The sequence below is a fragment of the Serinus canaria genome, chromosome 6 (genome assembly GCF_022539315.1).
Source record: "Serinus canaria isolate serCan28SL12 chromosome 6, serCan2020, whole genome shotgun sequence".
NCBI classification, from domain to species: domain Eukaryota; kingdom Metazoa; phylum Chordata; class Aves; order Passeriformes; family Fringillidae; genus Serinus; species Serinus canaria.
This window is the reverse complement of record NC_066320.1, coordinates 30,709,909-30,728,772: the sequence shown is the minus strand read 5'-3', so window position 1 is coordinate 30,728,772 and position 18,864 is coordinate 30,709,909. Positions and strand designations below refer to the sequence as shown.

At 42.2% G+C, this 18,864-nt stretch overlaps 1 protein-coding gene across 11 annotated transcripts in view; it reads right to left on the bottom strand.

The window, feature by feature from the left end:
- TACC2 (transforming acidic coiled-coil containing protein 2) overlaps positions 1 to 18,864 on the bottom strand; it is a 118,456-nt gene that overhangs the window by 35,549 nt on the left and 64,043 nt on the right. For all 11 annotated transcript variants that reach the window (XM_050975961.1, XM_050975960.1, XM_050975952.1 and 8 more), the window contains one exon: positions 3,964 to 4,127. In XM_050975961.1, the coding sequence (XP_050831918.1) occupies positions 3,964 to 4,127 (164 nt within the window). The remainder of the gene's footprint in view (positions 1 to 3,963; positions 4,128 to 18,864) is intronic.

Below are 18,864 nucleotides of genomic sequence, written 5' to 3'. Positions count from 1 at the left end.
CTTTTACAACACAAAATTAAGCCAATCAGTATCACCACAGTATTTTATTAAAATGTAGTTTGAGCACAAAGGAACATACTATGACACCAGCTATGGGATTTAAGGTAGGATTTACTTGCCCTAGAGAGAGACCAGCACAATTTAAATCAGGTTTATGCCTTTTATTGGTACTGAGTCACCCACAATTTACACTGGTAAGAGCTGCCCACAAGAAAATATTAAGTTTTATAAAGCACTCCAAGAAGATGGAGGATAGCTGGGGAACTTACACTGCAATAAAAAAGCCAGGCAAGCTCCTCAAACACCCAATTTCAATAATTAAAAAAGAAGGTCCAAGTTCTCCTCCTTCCACTGCGAAATTCCTCTGATTTCAGCCAGATTTTTACTGGATCAACTAAAGAAAAAAACTCCCAAACCCAAACTCAACAACATAAAACTCAGACTTCCTGTATCCAGGTGATGAGACCTAAATATGAGAGCTATCTGGCATATTTAACACTTGGCATTTTCACCTGACACCTGCTATGGAAGAACCAGGAGCTGATAGAAAGTCACAGAATCACAGAATATCCTGAGTTGGAAGGGACCCACATAGATCACTGAAGTCCAACTCCTGGCCCTGCACAGGATAGACCCAAGAATCCCACCCTGTGCCTGAGAACATGAATAAAATATTGTAACACTGTATGCATTAATAAACAAAATAAATTTCTGTTGCTTTTTTTAAAGAAGCAGCCAAGGCAAGGAGCTACTTTGCTGAAGCATCTCTAAAGCAGAGGGAACCCCAATAAACTGAAAATAGGCCTTAAGACTGCTGAGCTGGAAACAAAATGAAACACTCTTCTGAAAGGTTTAGCAATAACATTTAAACAGATGTAATAAGCAAATACAGAAGAAATTGAATATCAGTTCTGTTTTCTAGAGAAAAAGCAAACAAAGGCAAACCTCTGGAAAAATGCATACAACATGCACCCAGTTACTATGTTATGAGGAAAAAATGCCAAAAGCATAGGAATTGGAATTGCCTTACACTAGAAATTTTGAAACACGGTTTATTTCAAGTCCCTTCTTGTTATGGAAACCCTTTGATGCCAGGAAATCAATTAGTACCACTAGTTTAAAGTTCTGTAAAAATACTTTTGTCATTTATTCTTAGATGTATTCTAACATTGTATACAAAAGTTTCTTTTCAAATTTTCCATATCAGGCTTCAAGAGGAAAAACACTGAAGAAGAATGCTGTCCATACCAAAAATTTAGTTTGTTTTTGTCTGGACCATAATGTCTCTGTTGGAAAACCTGACCTTGAATTTCCCTGGCACCAGAAGGACTCAAATATTGGTGCCCCATGTCCTGACTGTTGGGCTGTAATGCACACAGAAGACTGCAGCCCTGACTCTCCCCTGTGAATACAATGTGAATTCAGTAATTATCTGGGGAAGGCAGTGGGGGTGACAGAAAGTTCCTAAGCAGGAATTGCTGGCCAAAACCAGAGTATTTGGGAGAATGGGCTTGGGGGACATGCTGGTGCTCAGAGGGATGAACAAGGGACAAGAGGACACTGCTATGGGAAGCTGAGGAGACAAATAACAATAATTTAAAATAATGACGATAATAACTGCAACCTCAAACACTTTGCCTCAAGATTATAACCCATGTTTTCCAGAATTATTTAGGGAGGAATGGAAGGGCTCACTGGTGGCGCTTCCTGGGGCTCAGGGGTAGTTTCCATACTTGCTCTGTTGCTCCTCTTCCCCTCCAGACTTGCCCTCAGACTGACTCCCCTCCTCTGCTCTGCTGCTGATGGATGAGAGCCATGCAGCAGGTTTTACCCCACCAGGAGCTGGCACCAACCCAGCAGCCATCCAGCTTAGTTCACTTTCATCATATTTACTAAACGACCACTGAAGTCAACCTAATTAAAACCTCTCCTCCTGCCTTTCCAGCAGTGGGGTCCAGCTGCTGTGCTCATGATATCATGCAACACAACTGCAGCCATCTGCATAAGTAATTATTGTCAGCTATAGATGAAAGAATCCTTTAAACACTTACTGTGCTCCCTCCTTCCACCCAAACACGCTCTGTCACCCATCTCATGTGAAGACAAAGCCATGTGGCTGCTGAACCAGGCGACCAGCAGGACACTGCTGCCTCTCCCTGTGCCTGTGCCAGGCTCTCCAGCTGCCCATATTCCTCACTCTTCCTCTAGTGAAACCTGGTTTTTTAGCTGTATGGTGCCATCCAGGAACTCTGCTTCAATGTCCCTGAGCCCTGAGGAAGGGACTACAATTCTCCTTGTGTGCAGCCACATGCATAGCTTATGAAATAAATGAACTACAAGACACTCAAGTGGTTTATACAGTACAAAATGTTTAACTTTTCTCATTTCTAAACACCTAAACTATAATCTTACCATTATTTATTTCTTCTGAAGATTTCCAAAACAAATGAATGCTTTGTGTTGCCCTCCTACATTTGGATTTTTTCTGCATTACGCATCTTCTTCCCCTCCAATAAATTCCCCTGTTGTATAACTGTGTTCTGCATCATTTTGGATCACTGAACAGATCTCTGTCATTTTGCTGTAACTTGCCTCCCATGGACAATCTGATTTGCAAATGAAGTGGTTTCCCCTCTGCCATCCAATGGCCTCCAGTAAAGTTCACACTGGCTGTGAATAGCTACATTCAATTTCCCACTTTTCTTCAGAAAGATCTGAAAAAAAAGGAGGGGGGGAACTGGGATGGAAGGAGACAAGAATCACATGTGCCAGGGAAGCACATGTGTAACCAAGGGCTTGAAAATAATCTACTGCAGTAATTAAAAGCACATTCCAACCCTGCTCAGCATGTGTGTGCCTTTGTTTTCTGAGTACTTATTTTTGGTTTTATTTTTTGTTTTCTGAGCACTTTGGCAATTGGATTGCAAAAGATTCAAAAAAAGGAAAAAAGATGAAGAATGAGTGACTTTTGCTACAATGATGAGGAAACTCTCACAGCAGAAAGGAAAAAGCATCAGGGTGCCTCAGTACTTACTTTTTATTTTGTGGTATCAGTTTGTAGAAAATCCTTGAAGCTTCTTAAAAACCTATCATAAATCAAGATCCTAAACAGCACTGCTTAATGAGTAACTCCCAGAAATGCTGTAGGTGGCTTGAGACCTTTGGTGGGATGCTACAACTCATTTCAAACACAATACAAGTGAGCTTTAGACTGCTGGGAGAAATATTATCAGCATAAAATTTAGCCAGGTGAGCAAGATGACTTGACTTTCAGATGGGAAAAAGACAGCATCATGGGGAAATTCAGTCTCAAGCTGTTCAGCTGTCATCTGACAGCCCAAACAAAGCTATTTTGGGCTAATAGCATGCTTTCTACTCCCTCATACTCCATTCCTCAATCTGGAGAACAAAGAACACTTTTTGGGGGAAAGAATTTCTTTGGGTTTTAAACACAATTCTCCCTTTTTAAAGATTTTATTTTCCCAGTATGTACTGATTTTCACATATGAACACCATACATACATACATAGCTCTGTGTTCCTGCTATAAAATCAGTGTTTCTGTTGTTCTAAAGGTCTTTCCCACCACCTCCTGTTTCAGTAACACTTTTGAAAATGGCATTTTGTTAATTGTCATAGTTAACAGTGCTCACATAGGTACCTGCATCTGCAACCCACATCTCTTTTTTTCTACTCATCTGACTCTGTAGAGATCCTAGAAAAAGAAACTTGGTTCAAAAAGAAAGTTTTTTCTAGAGAGCTCCTCTTTTCTTTAATATTTTTCAAATGTTATGGACAGATTCTTCATTACTTTATTCCAGGAAGCAACAGGGTTTTTTCCTCTCTGCATGGGTAATTAACTAATATTCCAGACTCCAATTTATTAGCATTAATTCCTTGCCAGTGCTCAGAGAAACAGCTCCCTGCATACCCACCTCCCCCAGTAACGTGTCCCATTCATTACCTGTATCTTCCACGGGCAGCTGAGGTTTTATTTCTTGCTCTGCTACATCTGCAACAACTGCTGCTGCTGCTGCTGCTTCAGGGGGAGGCTGTGGAGGTGAAGGTGGTGCCTTGACAGGTGTAGTGGACTCTGGGGTCTCAAATGCTTCTTCAGAGTCAGAGCTCCTGGGGAAAATCAAAGCAGAGACTGGTGAGCACAGTGAGAATTCATGTTTGCAGGTCAGGCTTGGCAGCACTGGGCTTCCTGAGCTGGTGGCACAGACCTCAGCTCTCAGGCTACCTCTGTGTTTCCCAAAGGAGATCTGACATTCCAGTATGGCTTCCAGAGCAGGATGTCATGGCTGTGGTTTTCTCCCTAGACAAGGATTTATGTCATTTGTGTTACAGAAGTGAACACACACTTGGAAATGAATCCATCCTGCAAAGCCTGCTTCACTGTGTGAGGGTGGCTCAGGCACACAGACCAATACCCCTGTGCTACTCCTTTGCACAAACACACTTAAATTAACTAAAATATATATATATATATATAAAGACTCTTCTGAAGAGAATTTCCTAGCTTCATAAAAAACTCTCAAACATCTAAAACAACACCAAATTTGTGTGCCCTCAGGGGTGAGAGAGCAGACATGAAGGTATCTGAGGTCCAGCCAACTCCTGTGCATCCTCCTCCCATGGAAATACTACGTTCTATTTTCAGCAGAATTTTACCAGAGCCCTTTTCAAACAGACCTTGTGACACAGGGGAAGACAGCCTGTAAAATTCATGGAATGCTGGTATTGCCAATAATCTTTTTGTGGCACCATGTACTCACAGGGACACAAAAACACAGAGACCACCATGGGTTGGTGCCAGCCCAGGAATGAGACAGCAGCACCCAAAATGGAGTCATTCAAGTGAAACACAAGTTTGAAAGGGAGCAACTCTACAAAATGATGAGTAACATAAACATTAAGTGAAGATCTAAACCATTCAAGGACACACCACTGGCTCTTAGAGGTGTACGGCCACAAGAAACTGTCCTTCTAGGTCTGGAAACTATAGATCATACTTAAACTGAACCCAAATGATAAACATTTCATCCTTTGTTTGGGAGCAAGGAATGCAGTAACAATGGGGTCATGTTCAATATGCACTGAACATATGCTCAGTATACATTCAATAAGCATTTCTGTTAGTCAGATGCAGTTTTGGACTGCTGGTCTGTAATGAAGTAAATTGAACACAGCAGTTTGCTGAAGGACAGGACTGATTTGCCTCTTCCCAGTGGTTCTGTTGCCATAAAATGAGAAGCCATTTCATCCCCAAGAAGTACTCCACAAGCCAGCCCAAATCAAGGACTCCTCTCATTCTGCTTGAGTTAGAAGGTAACTGAGCTGCCAGACTCTGTTTGGTTTCCTGAGAACCATGATTATTTTAAGCAGCTCCATGTCAGGAGAAGCAGAAATACAGGATTCATTTGCCTAATTCTGTCACAGTATAAAGCCTTAGGAGAGCTGGGAAAGAAGAGAGCCCACTGTCACTTCTAGCACCTCAAGGAGCACAGTGGTCCCAATTTTCCCTCTCCCTCTTCTCTGCAGAATCCCAGAGAGAGCTCCCACCCCATTAGGATGCACATCATGACCCTGTGCCAACAAAACCCTGGCTCATCACCCCTGCTCCTGAAGCAAAAGGAGTTCTACTAGGTTATAACTTTGGGTATTTGGAGATTTCTTTATTTCCTCCACAAACACAGGTGAAAACCACTGTGTCTGGCTTTCCATCATATCTGCTGTTGCCCCTCCTCAAAAACCCTTTGTGCCACTTCTTTAACCATCCTCATTCCTCAGGCCACAGGAGAGCCAAAGTGGAACAGGCACACTGCATCATTTCAAATCATATCCCTCCACAGATGCACCATGTTTTAAGTTGTACATATTTTTAGCTTAAAGAACAGCTGCAAACAAAGGGCTTCTATAAATAAAGCTTCACAATAGGTATTCAACAACAACAAATAAGTTTTCTCCTCCCTCCATGGAGCTGGTTCAGGAAACTTTAAAGTTGAAGAATCAAAGAGAAAAAGAGTTGTGTGATATTTTCCCAGTGTCATAAAAATAAACCCAGGAAGTTATCATCTAAACCAACAAAATGAGACATAATTCATATCTCTCAGGCTTTCACGTAGTTTTTCATTGTGCTGCACTTAATTAATGTTTCAGCCTTTACAATTTGAACTCAAAGTCTAGCTCTGTAACACTCAAACAATAATGTTTAGACTCCTTTTTCCCAAACTGTCTGTACAGCACTTGTAACGTATACAGAAACTGGAATGGAAAAACCTCTATTTTCATATCCTGCTCAAAGGAGGATTTGTTAAACTGCCTTGAGGGAGTAGTTCTGTGTCCCCCTTAGTTAAATTATGGAGAGAATTGCTGCCTGTTTATCTACCTTTTAAAGGAGGTCCCTTTGTGTACTTGGTCTCTTCCTTGGGTGAATTTGGCATAACAACTTGAAATAAATAGAAATACTTGCTCTTTTTTGTTCACTGCATGAGTTTCCACTCTGGAAAACCTCTTGAGTCCGTGGACAGACAGTTGAGGTGCCTGAGCTCCAGAAAAAGGCTTTGCTTTGCCAATATTTAATAATTCCCAAAAGATTTTGATGCAACACTCCTGATTTTCAGCTAGTACAATCAAGTAAGAACTGTCTTAACCATAACTCAAATCCTGATGTGCTTGTCATGAGAAGCAGTTGTGCTCACAAAGAAAATTCTACTTAACAAAGAAACATGAAGGGAAGCTTAATACCAGAAAAACCTTCTTTATCATGGCCTGGGATCTGGGCAAGGGCATAAAGCCTGGAAGCACATTCCAGTACTACACTCCAAAGTCAACATGCATCCTGGAAATATTAAATCCAGTGTTCAGTTTTCCTTAGTGAAAATACAGATGATGTCTCTTACATGAGGCATTTTTAAAGACCACAGCCCTACGTTCAAATGGTAAGGAAAGATCTTTCCAGAACAACAGGATTTTCTGTGAAAAGGAAATTATGTATTTCAGCCAGTTCAATTCACAATGCCTTTTCTCTGAGAAACTCAGGGAATACATGGAACAAAAAGAAATAATGTTGCTACTGAACAGTTCTAGGTGCAAAGCAAGATTGCCAAACTGTGATACACCATGGGAGTTGGCACCAACTCAAAGCTGCACAAGGAGCAGCCACCACAGGTCCAGCTGTGGGCAGGTTCTGAGCAAAGGAAGAGTCATGTACCATCTAGAATATGACTCTGAAGCTCCAGACAAGGATTCAGCAGAGTGTGAGCCTGCAGGACTTGTTTGTGGGGCAGTGATGAAGTGGAAACTACAGGAAGGAGCCTGGGAAATTAGTGCGAGCTTACCTTCAGAACATATCATAGATATCATTCCACCTGTATCCTTTGGATTATGTATGTAACAGGCAAAAAAAATACAGATTGTAGAAGTCACAAAACATTCTTTCAGTCTGTCTCTTTCATGTCTCTCCTTGAAAGACACCAGTAAACAATAAATCTAACACATACAGATGGGGTCCCACAGCAGGGGAGAACAGGGAAATCCACGAATCAGACTAGACCATCCAGATCTGACAGCTCCACATCAACTTGTGGAGCCTGAGCACTCCCACCCTCGCCTGGAAAGTCCAAACTCCTGCCCAGCCTATTACATAAATCTCTGGAGGAAATACTGAAGGCAGAACCAGGGCTGACCTCTCTTCCTCACCTCTGGCCATGTGGAAACCCAGCCTCATAAGTTACATTACCTTTTTTTATAAACCACAGGTTCTTACAATTTAAATCCTCCCCCATTTCAGAAGGAAAAATTGCCTTTTTGTCAGTGTAGCTGGAAAGCAAGAATGAGATTTCCTCATTCCCCTGCCTCTCCTCCCAGCCTGCCCTTGCCAGGCAGACACAGCTCTGAAGTGAGTGAGGTCACTCCAGCTGTTACCCAGAAACTCAATTCATTAAAAAGTGGCTTTCAACAGAGCTGTGGCCTTGGGCTGTGGTGGGAAGGCTGCCATCTGCCTTGGGTTCCTCCAATATTGACACTGCAGCAGCACAGCCAGTGCCACCCTGCTCCCTGGTCTCATTCCATTGCAGGGAAAGAGAATTTAAAAGAAACTTAAAAGCAGGACTTTGACATGAGGACTGAGGTCAGCAGCATCACCTCCTATGGAGGAGCTCAAGGGAGCAAAACTGAAAGTGGGATGTGCCAAGGGAGCTCCATGGGCTTTTGTAGGGTTACTTAATTTAATATTAAATCTATATAGAATTTTTATTTAGTGCATAGCCTACTTCAAGAAACAAGACAAACAAACATGCCTGACTACTTTATGGAGTACTGATCTATTGATGTGCAATATGAACAATCTGGAGAGGAAATGGGGGGTGATATTATGAATTTTTGAAGCCAGGAGTTGGATCTGCATTACTGAGAAGTGCTGCCTGTGTTGGGAGTGAGGAGAGGAAGATGGAGCCAAAGGAGCTGTTCTCCATCAGCCAGGGTTGTGGAATCACAGCTAACAAGAAGACTGGCTTCAGGGGGATCTGCTTCACAAAAGCTAAAGTGAACAGACTCTATTTCAATTTGTACATTTTCTTCCAAACTTTGCACTTAGGAAAAGGTATGGTTTATTTCCCTAAGTAGTGCAATGTGTCCTGGATTAACTGAGGTCTCTCCTACCTGTCAGCAATATCACTCATGTCCTGCCAGCACTCCATAAACTCAATCTTCTCCCTGCTACTCAAAAAACTCTGTTCACCAATTGTTTTATCTCTGTATTTTATTGACATGACAACTTCATTCTCATGGTGTATTTAGAAATAGGACACATTGGGAGGAAATAAAGCAGGCAGTCTTACAACACACACATAACAACAAAACCAAACTGTGCTCCACTGCCACCCAAGAGTGCTCAGAGGGTGATGGAATGAAAGCATGCAAAGGTCTATTTGGATGTTTGCAGACTGCCCTCTGACTGTAGTGTGAGTGACATTTGGAGGTGTACAGAGAAACTGAGGACTCAGAAGATGAGCAATTCCTCCCTGACCAGTTTTAACTGGTAATAACTCCTACAGTCTTTTCCTGAGGTACAGCTGGACTCCCTGACAGAAATGGGTATTTTCTCTTTTTTTTTCCCCATCTCATCTTTAGATCCCCATGTTCTTTCCAACTGGCTAGAGCTGCAGCTCAAGAGGAAAATGTCTGTCCAAGTACATCCATCGTCTCTAGGAAATGTAAATGCACATCAAAGCTCTCTGCAGACCTGTTCCCAGAGCCTCAGGACTCAAACAAGGAATCTGCCACCAGGGGATCATCTCAGCTCCTGGACCAGGTACTGGCAGGGACCTGAGGCAAACAGAGTCCAAGGCCATGGCATGAAGGTCCCAGATGAGCAAACACTGCAGTGCTAATGCAAAAGCACCATCTGTGGCAAGACCTAAAGGAAACAGATTCCATCAGGCCTGGTCCTGCAAAGCATTTGCAGCTGTTATGTCATAAATTTAAGGTATAAATTTCACATTGAGTATTTACTGAACAATTTATCATGCACCATGAGAGGAAACTCAATCAGAGAGAAAAGGAGAAAAAAAACCAACCAACTTTTTAGATTGTTCAATTTAGTACTGAAGATTAATTTTGGCTTTCATTCTGGGTATCTCCCACTGGGAGATGAGCTGAAAATAAAAAGGAGGAATGAGTTCTGTAGTTTCACCTCCATCGATCATTTTCAGAGATGATCTTCATAAAGCCCGCATGAATAATTCAGGTGTGGTTTACTGAGCCCAGAACCAAGGGTACAGGAGTGGCTGCATCCTTCTGAGGTCAATCTGGTTGTGTGTTACTTAAGCAGGCACTTTTACTGCAGTGGCAAGGGCCACAAAGGCTGACAGATTTGGAAAGACACTCAGTAACTCCAAGCTTTAGAGTTTCTAAAGCCAGAGAGACAAGGCAGTCAGAGATATGCATTAATTTCAGTCAAAGCTCATTCACTGTAAAAATCTGATAAAACTTTCAGATTTCCAGGTGTCATTTTCAATGGTTAAAATGATCTTCTCTTAAAAATCCCCCAAACCCAAATAAGCTACAACAAAAAAAGAACACTGAGGCAGGATGTTCCAGCAATACATCTCTCCAGATGAAGATCAATCCTGCTCTCAGCTCTGCCTCTGAACTGCTGCACATACACAGAATCATAAAATAAGTTTGGGTTGGAAGGGACCTTTGAAATTCATCAAGTTCAGTGCTCTTGGTGAGTTCAGTTCAACTCTGCCTTACCCCCTCAGGCTGGGACTTTAATCAGCATGGACAGCTTCTTGCTGTAAATGTATGCAGAGTCCAGAGGGGGCAAATGACTGCTCATTACATTTTACATTTGAGGGATTTTCCTTTTGTTTATATAAAATTAAATAACTGGCAATCTCTCATAATCCATCCTGTGGCACCACTTGTGGTTCAGTTACACAAATCTAATACAGACACATATACAGTCTTTACTCTCTTTTTTTTTTTTTTTTTTTTTTTTTTTCTTCTTCAGACTCTCACAAATACAGCCCTGCATCATAATTCAAGAACATCAGGAGAGCTCAAATGGTAATTCCTTTCCTGGAGATCAAGTTACCACTTCAGGTCAGCAGCCATTAGCTGACCCAAGGGCCTACTCAAGAGGACCAAGAATGTTCTACAGCTCCAACAAAAGGTCATTTTCTTAATCCCAGCACTAGGTTAGGATAATATCAGAGATGTGCCAACTTTCTATGTTGTGATTTTTACATAATATTTGCCTACCCAGTGAATTCCAGCTAACATGACATTCCCCAATAATTAGCTTCTTTTAACATGATGATTGTTAGCTATTACATGTTTTGAATGTGAAACATCCCTACAGATTTTATGTTTTGATATTAAATTTGTACAGCAACCCACAGAAAACAGAGATAGAATGGTGGAGTAATCTGGTTATTTTAGGTATTAATATTTGGTGTCTACCAAATTGGAATTAGCCTACCTATCAAACCTAGCACCCACTGGATCTCCTGAACACATGGTTTTAGAAAACAATGCAAATATATGTGGCGAGTGGCATAAACCTCACAAACTTTCTATTATGCTCTAAAGGCATAAACCTCACAAACTATTTTCCCTGTTTCTGATGAAACATACCTTTGGAATTATAGGGTGTCTCAAAAGAATTCAATGCCCCCTCCGGGGTTTGGATCTCTAGAAGTCCCTTCTAACTCCAACCACTCTGATTCTGTAAGAAGCTTTTGCCCACAGCAGAGCAAAGCCACCAACCTCAGCCCAGCCTGCTGGAGCTGAAAGATGGGTGACACTTCAGGGACCATGGAAAGCCATCTGTCCTGCTGCCTCTGCCCCCTGGGAATGTTCTCAGTGCTGGATCTGATGCTTATATGGAGTCAGGAGCTGGGGGAGGTACCAACATGTCACTTAGTGTCACCACACTCCATTTACAAGACAGCTCCTTCAGGGACACATTTCTGACCATTAACTATTAATGGACCTCTCTCACACTACTGTAGGGCAAAGTGACAAGATCACCCATCCTAGGATTGAATAAATTCACAACAAACCCATACTGTGAGGAGACCAACCACAAATGGGGCCACAAGAAACGATGTTGGGAAGGAAACAGATCACCAAGCTTTCCTTCAGCTCACATCCTGCTCCCACAGGCATGAACACCATGGTCCCACAGGAATGTTATCATTGATGTGAACACACAGGATGAGAAAAAAGCCTTGAGAATGCAATAAAATGATGTTTGGTACCTGCAAGGTGGACACAGGAAAACCACAGGGTATTGGTCTCTGAGGGTCTGCTCCAGTGTTGTGCACAATACCCAAGTCCTCTGACCAGAAGTCACTGGGAATTCAGATTTCTAGTGCTGAGTCTGCACTGAAAAAGTGCATCACCATACAGGGGAATCCTTCAGTCTGCTGGCTGGTGTGTATGGCACACATATAGAATATATATCATATGTGCACAGAAAAGGCAATCACACCTTGTGCTACTCACCTGCAACACCTGCCACATTCTACAGGTTCCTGCCTTGCAAAGTCTGACCATCAAAACAAAACACAGGATTATTTCAGCTTAAACAATAATGTTTGGAAATAATTCCAGTCCTACTTTATACAGTTCCTATATTAAACCCCTACTTTATAGCAAGAAGTTCCCCATAGTGCTTTAAATTATGTTAAATTTTTCATTTTCATTTTATAACAGTCACCATGGCTGAGTTACCAGGTCTCTTTTATTTTTACTTTAGAACTGGATATGGCTCAATGAAAAGTACAACTCCAGCTTCTTTAAAATTTCAAATAATTTTTTAGAAGAAATCCATGAACTGGGATGAGATTCATTTCCTTGGTATCTTCATTCTTTATCCTGCTATCTTTCTGATGCATTAAAACACTAATTAAAAACAATACTGTAGAACAGAGAAAGGGAGGGCCATTAAAAAAATTTTTGTAAAAGAACACAATCAAAACTGGAATGTTTAAACAGAAATCATGTTTTGCATTCAGAATAATATTCCACAAAATCATCTGCAGTTCCCTCCTCAGCAGAGGCTTTCTGCTCAATCCAAGAGGAGGATAACATCATGTGTTCATTTTATGGCCTGAGCTATGAAGCACCAGAGAAGCATCCTTTGCCATTCTCACTTAAAATGAGAATGCAATTCTCACTTAAAATGTCAAATAAATCCCATTCCACCGAAACGACAATAGCACAAGAGCTCATATGGACAGGGATGTGTGCAGAAAGCAGGGCAGGAGCTCCTCTCCAAAGGAAGATTTTAATACTATTTCAGCTTAAATATTCCTACAGAAAACACAGCTCCCCAGAAAAACAACCACTATTATAACAAAGGTGGCACTTGCCAGCCCACAGGATATGTCCTGAGAGGCTCAAGGCTGAATTTTGGGACACAAGGAGGAAGGTGACCTGGCAGCCAGAGCCAGGTGAGAGATGCAAGGCTGAATTTTGGGACACAAGGAGGAGGGTGATCCTGCAGCCAGAGCCATCCCCTGTCTGTGCCTCCCCTCACCCTCAGCCCAGAGGGTGTCAAACCCTCTGAAGCTGCCCCAGAGGACCTCAGCTGAGCTGTCAGAGATGGACACCAGGGTGGATTTGGTGTGAATGGGTGAATATGGTCACACACTGCTGATCTGATGCCACTGAGTCACTTCTCAGCTCTTCCAGTAATGGGGGTTCCAAGCTGAAGTGCTGGGATAACTCAGTGTCTGAGCTCAGAGACAAGAATCTGCATTTTCTTTTTTAACATAGCTCAGATAACAGAAATAAAATGCTATGGCTTCCCCTTTCAGATCATTATGTGGGACTTCAGCAATGGAAAGGAATACCTTGTGTGTTATCCAAGCCACACAGATCAGTTTGGAAATATGTCTGCTATAATAGATTGCAAGAAGAAAACTATGAATACCTTAAACATTAATCACTTGCCATAAAAAGCCCGTTTTTCCTCACAGGATGGCTATATTTAGAGAACAGGATTAGAACTGCAGTGGAGGAGAACTAAAAGGGCATAATCATCTTAAAATAATGTTGAATTTTGGGTTTTAGCCTATTGTCTTATAAGCAGTCTTCCTACCATAACTGAAATGGGAAAAAGGAATTATTTTTTCCTGCTTTTTCTCCTTGTTTATTCAGCAATTTTGAGCACATTTTGTGCAGAAGCCAAATTCCCACTCCCCCAACAAAAGCCATTTCCTGCTTTCACACAGCAATGCTAGAGAAATGTCTCAAGCTGTGGGAAACCACATCTGAAGGAAAAAAGACTGCGGGATATAACATGGCACACTTACAGCAGCACTTCAATCTACTTAAATCATTTTTCTAACTGATTAGCAAGAAGTTCCCCATATTGCTTTAAATCATGTTACATTTTTCCTTTTTATTGCTTTTCCTGAGATCTGGCAGGGTATGTTTTTCAACACCACTGATATAAATGAATAATAAAACAATCCTCCATCCTTTCTGGCCAGCCTGCTTTCTCTTTTACTGGCTCCAGCTTGAATAATGAAAATATCTACGCCACAGAAACAGGACTCAGAATTGAAATTGTTTTTTAAATCCCTACACTCTTCTCAGGCAGATGCTTTATTCTCTGAGGTACAACAGGAAAAAGCAATTTAATTAAAGGCACTCTTTTTCAGACATCACAACTGCAAATATACTAATGTGTCCCTAAGTCACCAGAGGGTGCTGAATATTCAACCACAGAAATCTTTTAAGAAAGATGCAGGCTACTCCAATATCAAAGGTGGAAAATGCTTAAAATAAATATAACCAGTTAATACACAATAATGCCAGCCAGCAATGCAATCTGCTCACCCTAGTGGGTTAGGGGTTGCTGTTTGAATCAGTGGTTGATGCTGAAATATTAAATACCTCTGGTAGGTATCTTTCCTCTTCTTTTTGTCCCAAGGTCTAAAATTTTAATCCAGGAAACATCATCGTGTGAACTGTCCCCCCATGAGAAGCATCCTGTGCTCCTGCTACACAGCATCACCAATGGGAAACCGATCAATAATTCATCAGGAGCCAGAGCCACAGGTTGGGAATTGCTTTGTTTACTGCAGCCACCTTTTAAATGCAACAATGTGGCTTTGCAGAGCCTCATCTCAGCTCTGCCATGCAGCTCCAAAGCAGGACCCGGGCACAAAACAGCGCGGGTGGATGTGTGACACCCACCATTCCTGGGGAATGGCCAATCCTGGGAGCACGGAGATGCTGAAAACAGCGGGATGTGAAACGGGCTGTGCTCCTGCAGTGCCTGTGGATGGCCTTTCCTTTCAGAAGGGAGACAAGGATTACATGGGGGTGGAGAGGAGAGGCGGGGAGAACCTTCACGGAAAAGGAAACAGAGGAGGAGAGACCCTCTGCCTCCAACCTGCCCCAAATTCTGCCTATTTGGCCCCTTCACAGCCTCCATAAAGAGCTCTGCAAGTTCCTCTCTAACCTTTAATTCTCTCTAACCCTTATTCCTCTGCTTCAACATCTGAAGCAGCTGCACAGGCAGACACATGGCCAGCGAGCAGTAGGAGCAAAGAACAAAAAAAAAAAAATATAAATATATCTCAACCTCTTAACAACAACAACAAAATCTCTGCCTGGGCTCTACTCATGCCACCTCCTGCCTGGGGTGGGTGAGATTCCTCTCACCCTGCTGCTGCTCCAGCCCAGTGCAGCTCTGCAGGGTTTCCCACTGCCTTCATTCACCCCTCCCACAGGCACACGGTGCTGCTGCAGCTCTCGGGGAAATTCGCCTTCCCTTTCCCCCCACCTGGCTTAGGAAGCACCAACTTAGCACCACAGTTTGATGGAAAGAGAAAATTCTTGACCCCCAGTGGCATTTATTTTACCAGCTGGACTGCCCAGCTCAGACAGGTGAGGAGCAACCTGAACCTTCCCTTCCCAAGCTCCCACTTTGGTCCTGCACTTGGGAATGTAAACAAAAGGATCTGAATTCCTTGCTCATCTTTCCTCTCCTTTAGCAACCAAACCCTTTTCCCAACACAATGCTGGACTCATTTCTAAGGAGAGCAATGGGCTGTTATTAACAAGATCAATAAATGCAGGTTTTTATGCTGAAGGAAATCAAAGCTCTAAAGGAGCAGGAGCTTATGTGATTTTAACTTTACCCAGTTTTTTACCTGGTTTACATTAAGCCCTACAAAAAAAGCTGCTTTTGTTTAGGAAAACTGATTTGTGTAAATTTGGACATAACTCTAAGGATTCTGATTAATCAAAATCAAATAAGCTTAAAATGGAAAGACACAGATTTTCTCCAAGTTTACATATTTGCCCAAACAGAACCAACAACCCCACTTCTTCCTCTCAAAGAGGTTTCCTAAGCATCCATTCATCCCCTGAATCACCCCTTGCAGCAGAGGGAGAGGAGCTGCAGCAAACAATACTGCAGGGCAGAAACAAACAAGAAACAGAGCTCTACAGTTGTCCTGAGGTCTGTCTAAGACGTATCCACAGTTGCTTTAACCAATATTCAATTCATGTACAAACTCCAATTTGGTTTCCAGAGCCAAGGAAGGACCTCGCTCTCTTGTCTAGTGTCACCATCAATGAAGGCTCTCAGGCCAAAACCTGCCCTACAAGAAAATTTAAGACTGTAGCAGAAAAAGGAAACTAATTCAATTTTTTCCCCATTAAGCTGGTTCTAATGGGAATACAAAACATGATATCCACAGCCTGCTACTAAATTCAGATGGTTGCTTAAGAGCATTTAAGGATCTGAAGAGAACTGACACTTTTCCTTTCTCTGCTTTTTCCAAAGTAAAAATACATTTGCTTGTTTGCTTCTTACAGCAAACACGCCCACTTTCTCCAAGAGAATGCAAACTGCATTGAATTTCTAGCTGTAATTACAACTCTGCCTCTTGCCACTCAAAAGCCTGTTTACCTGGACTACCTAAGAATCTTGGTACATAGCTAAATCCTTACAAAGCATCAGAGGTGGATAAGGAAACAGTGTCCATAAGACATAAGCAAATATAAAAATGATAGGTGTACAGTCTTAAAACAAAGGAAATGTGCTTGTAAGAGACAGAACTGCTTTTCTGGGTGCTGTAATCATGTCAGAGAAACATTAAAAGCACCCAGACTATTACCTCTTGAAATACACAGCACTGAGGAGCATCTTTGATTTAAATCTAACAGTTCCTCTGACTGCTGGGTCAAGGCAAGAAAAAAGCAAAAGAGCAAACACAGCCAGGAAAGCAGCTCTGCTGGTAAATGACAGCCACAATGCATGAGCAGGAAATGCCTTTTCATTCATGTTTTTACCACCTCACATGAGTTTTTATTTTCCAATTTGCCTGCATGTCACAATCCGTAATAGATGACAGCAGCTCCATTACACATGGCATAGGGCACCCCACTCCGTATGGAGAGCTTTAGAGCACACATGGGTTTGCCAGACGTGTGCTGTGCCTTGTTAACAGAGGGCTGAGGGAGGCTGGGGTCTTTTCATTTTATTTTCAAGGCTAAACGTGACCTGCCTACTTCCAGTGACAGAAGAAGTGGTTGATGTAACCACCTCGCATATCAAAGGGAGTGCTGTCATTGACTTCAGAGCTGAGATCCTTTGGGCTCAAATAAGGGAGGCTGGAATGAAAGACAGGGAAGCCTGACAGAAGAATCTCCTCGTTACTCCTGGTACATCTTAAGTAAAACATCCCCATGGCTTCCAGCAATTCACCCTGTTTAGCAGACAAGCCCAGCAGATAGAGCATCCCCTAATTACTGATGGGGGATGCTCGCTGAAAGCTGTCAGTAAGAGGAAGAAGAAAACAAATTTATGTTTCTATATAATAAGCTGACAATAGGCAGAACTGTCTGTCAAGGGATTAACTCAGACTAAATATCAATTCAGCAACAGCAGCTTCCCCTCCTCTCAGGATCCAAATTCTTTCAATATTTTTAAATTTTATATATGTATATATATCCCACTCTTCCATGTATATATATTTATTTGGACCATTTTCCTATGTATGACCATATACTAATGTGCAAGTATTTCACCAGACTGATTTCTTTCAAACTTTTAAGAACCACATAATAGATTCTTCCAGGTTTGGAAGACAGGGAAAAAAAAAGTGATGGCAAGCAAGGGCTGTCTTTTTACAGATATGGAGCAGTAACTTTTATAAATACATGTGTATACAGACCCTTTCTTACACAAAGAAATCTGCTCATAACTCCTGTGCAGAAGGCTGAGACTATCCAGTTTAAATTATTCTGAGTCTCTTCCTGTAACCAACAAACAAAAGAAAAGACCATGCAGCAGAAGAAATATTGAAAAACAACCCACCGGAACACCAGCAGCTTGGCCTGCTACCAATGATCAGTGACATTCAATTTCTTTCTTGGAGCCTGCTTCAGCTCCCACTGAAGTCAGTGGGCATTTCACTATCAACTTCAGTGGGAGCTGGCTCAGGCTTCAGTCATTTTCCTCTTGGATTGGCAAGGGATGCAAACGTTAGGGACGCAGCACGTAAAGCTCCTGATGGGAGGAAATAACACATCAGCACCCCTTTGGCTGATCAAGAAATGGGCACTGAATGTGAATCCTGCCCAGTTGCTGCAAGGACAGCAACCACAATGCAACCAGAAAAGCAAGGTGTGGTTTGTGTTCAGGAGAAAGAAACCCTTTCCCCTTAAAAAAAAAAATATTATTCAGGGATGACAAATGCCTAAGAGCTCCCAGCATCTAAAACCCTAGCAACGTTTCCAGTTTGCTAATACTTAAAAAATATTGCCAAGAGATAGACATATACTGCTCTTACAAATAAAAGCACTGAAGATGAAGGTGGTAGCACTTGGCAAGCTGATTTCTGCTCACACCCTGAGCAAGGCAGCGCTGGCATGTCAGAGCACACAAGGATGCCATCTCCAGCTGCGTGTGTGCACCGAGCAGATCCGTGCACGCTGAACATCATCTCCCTGTCACTGGCTCTTATTTCAGCAGAGCCCACTCCTATTATCTGATGGAAACGTGCCCCCGATTGAGCTCAATCTGTGACCACCAGGGTGCCTGCTGCGATTTGCAAAGCACATGACAGAGCTCATAACGTCAGCAGCGAGGTCTGAGCCACCCCACTTTCATCTGCAGTTAACTTTTATTGTCAGGGACTTCCCTTGGGCTTTCCCTTTTTTATCATTCCAAATTGACTTTTCTTTTTTCTTTAAATAAAAGGGCAATTGTCTGCTGCCAGTGAGTGCTAACAATCCACAATGAGGAACAGAACACCCCGGGCTGTCAGTAGCAATAGTGGGTTTATTGCCAATACTTTTATCCTGGCTGAAACAAATTTACATT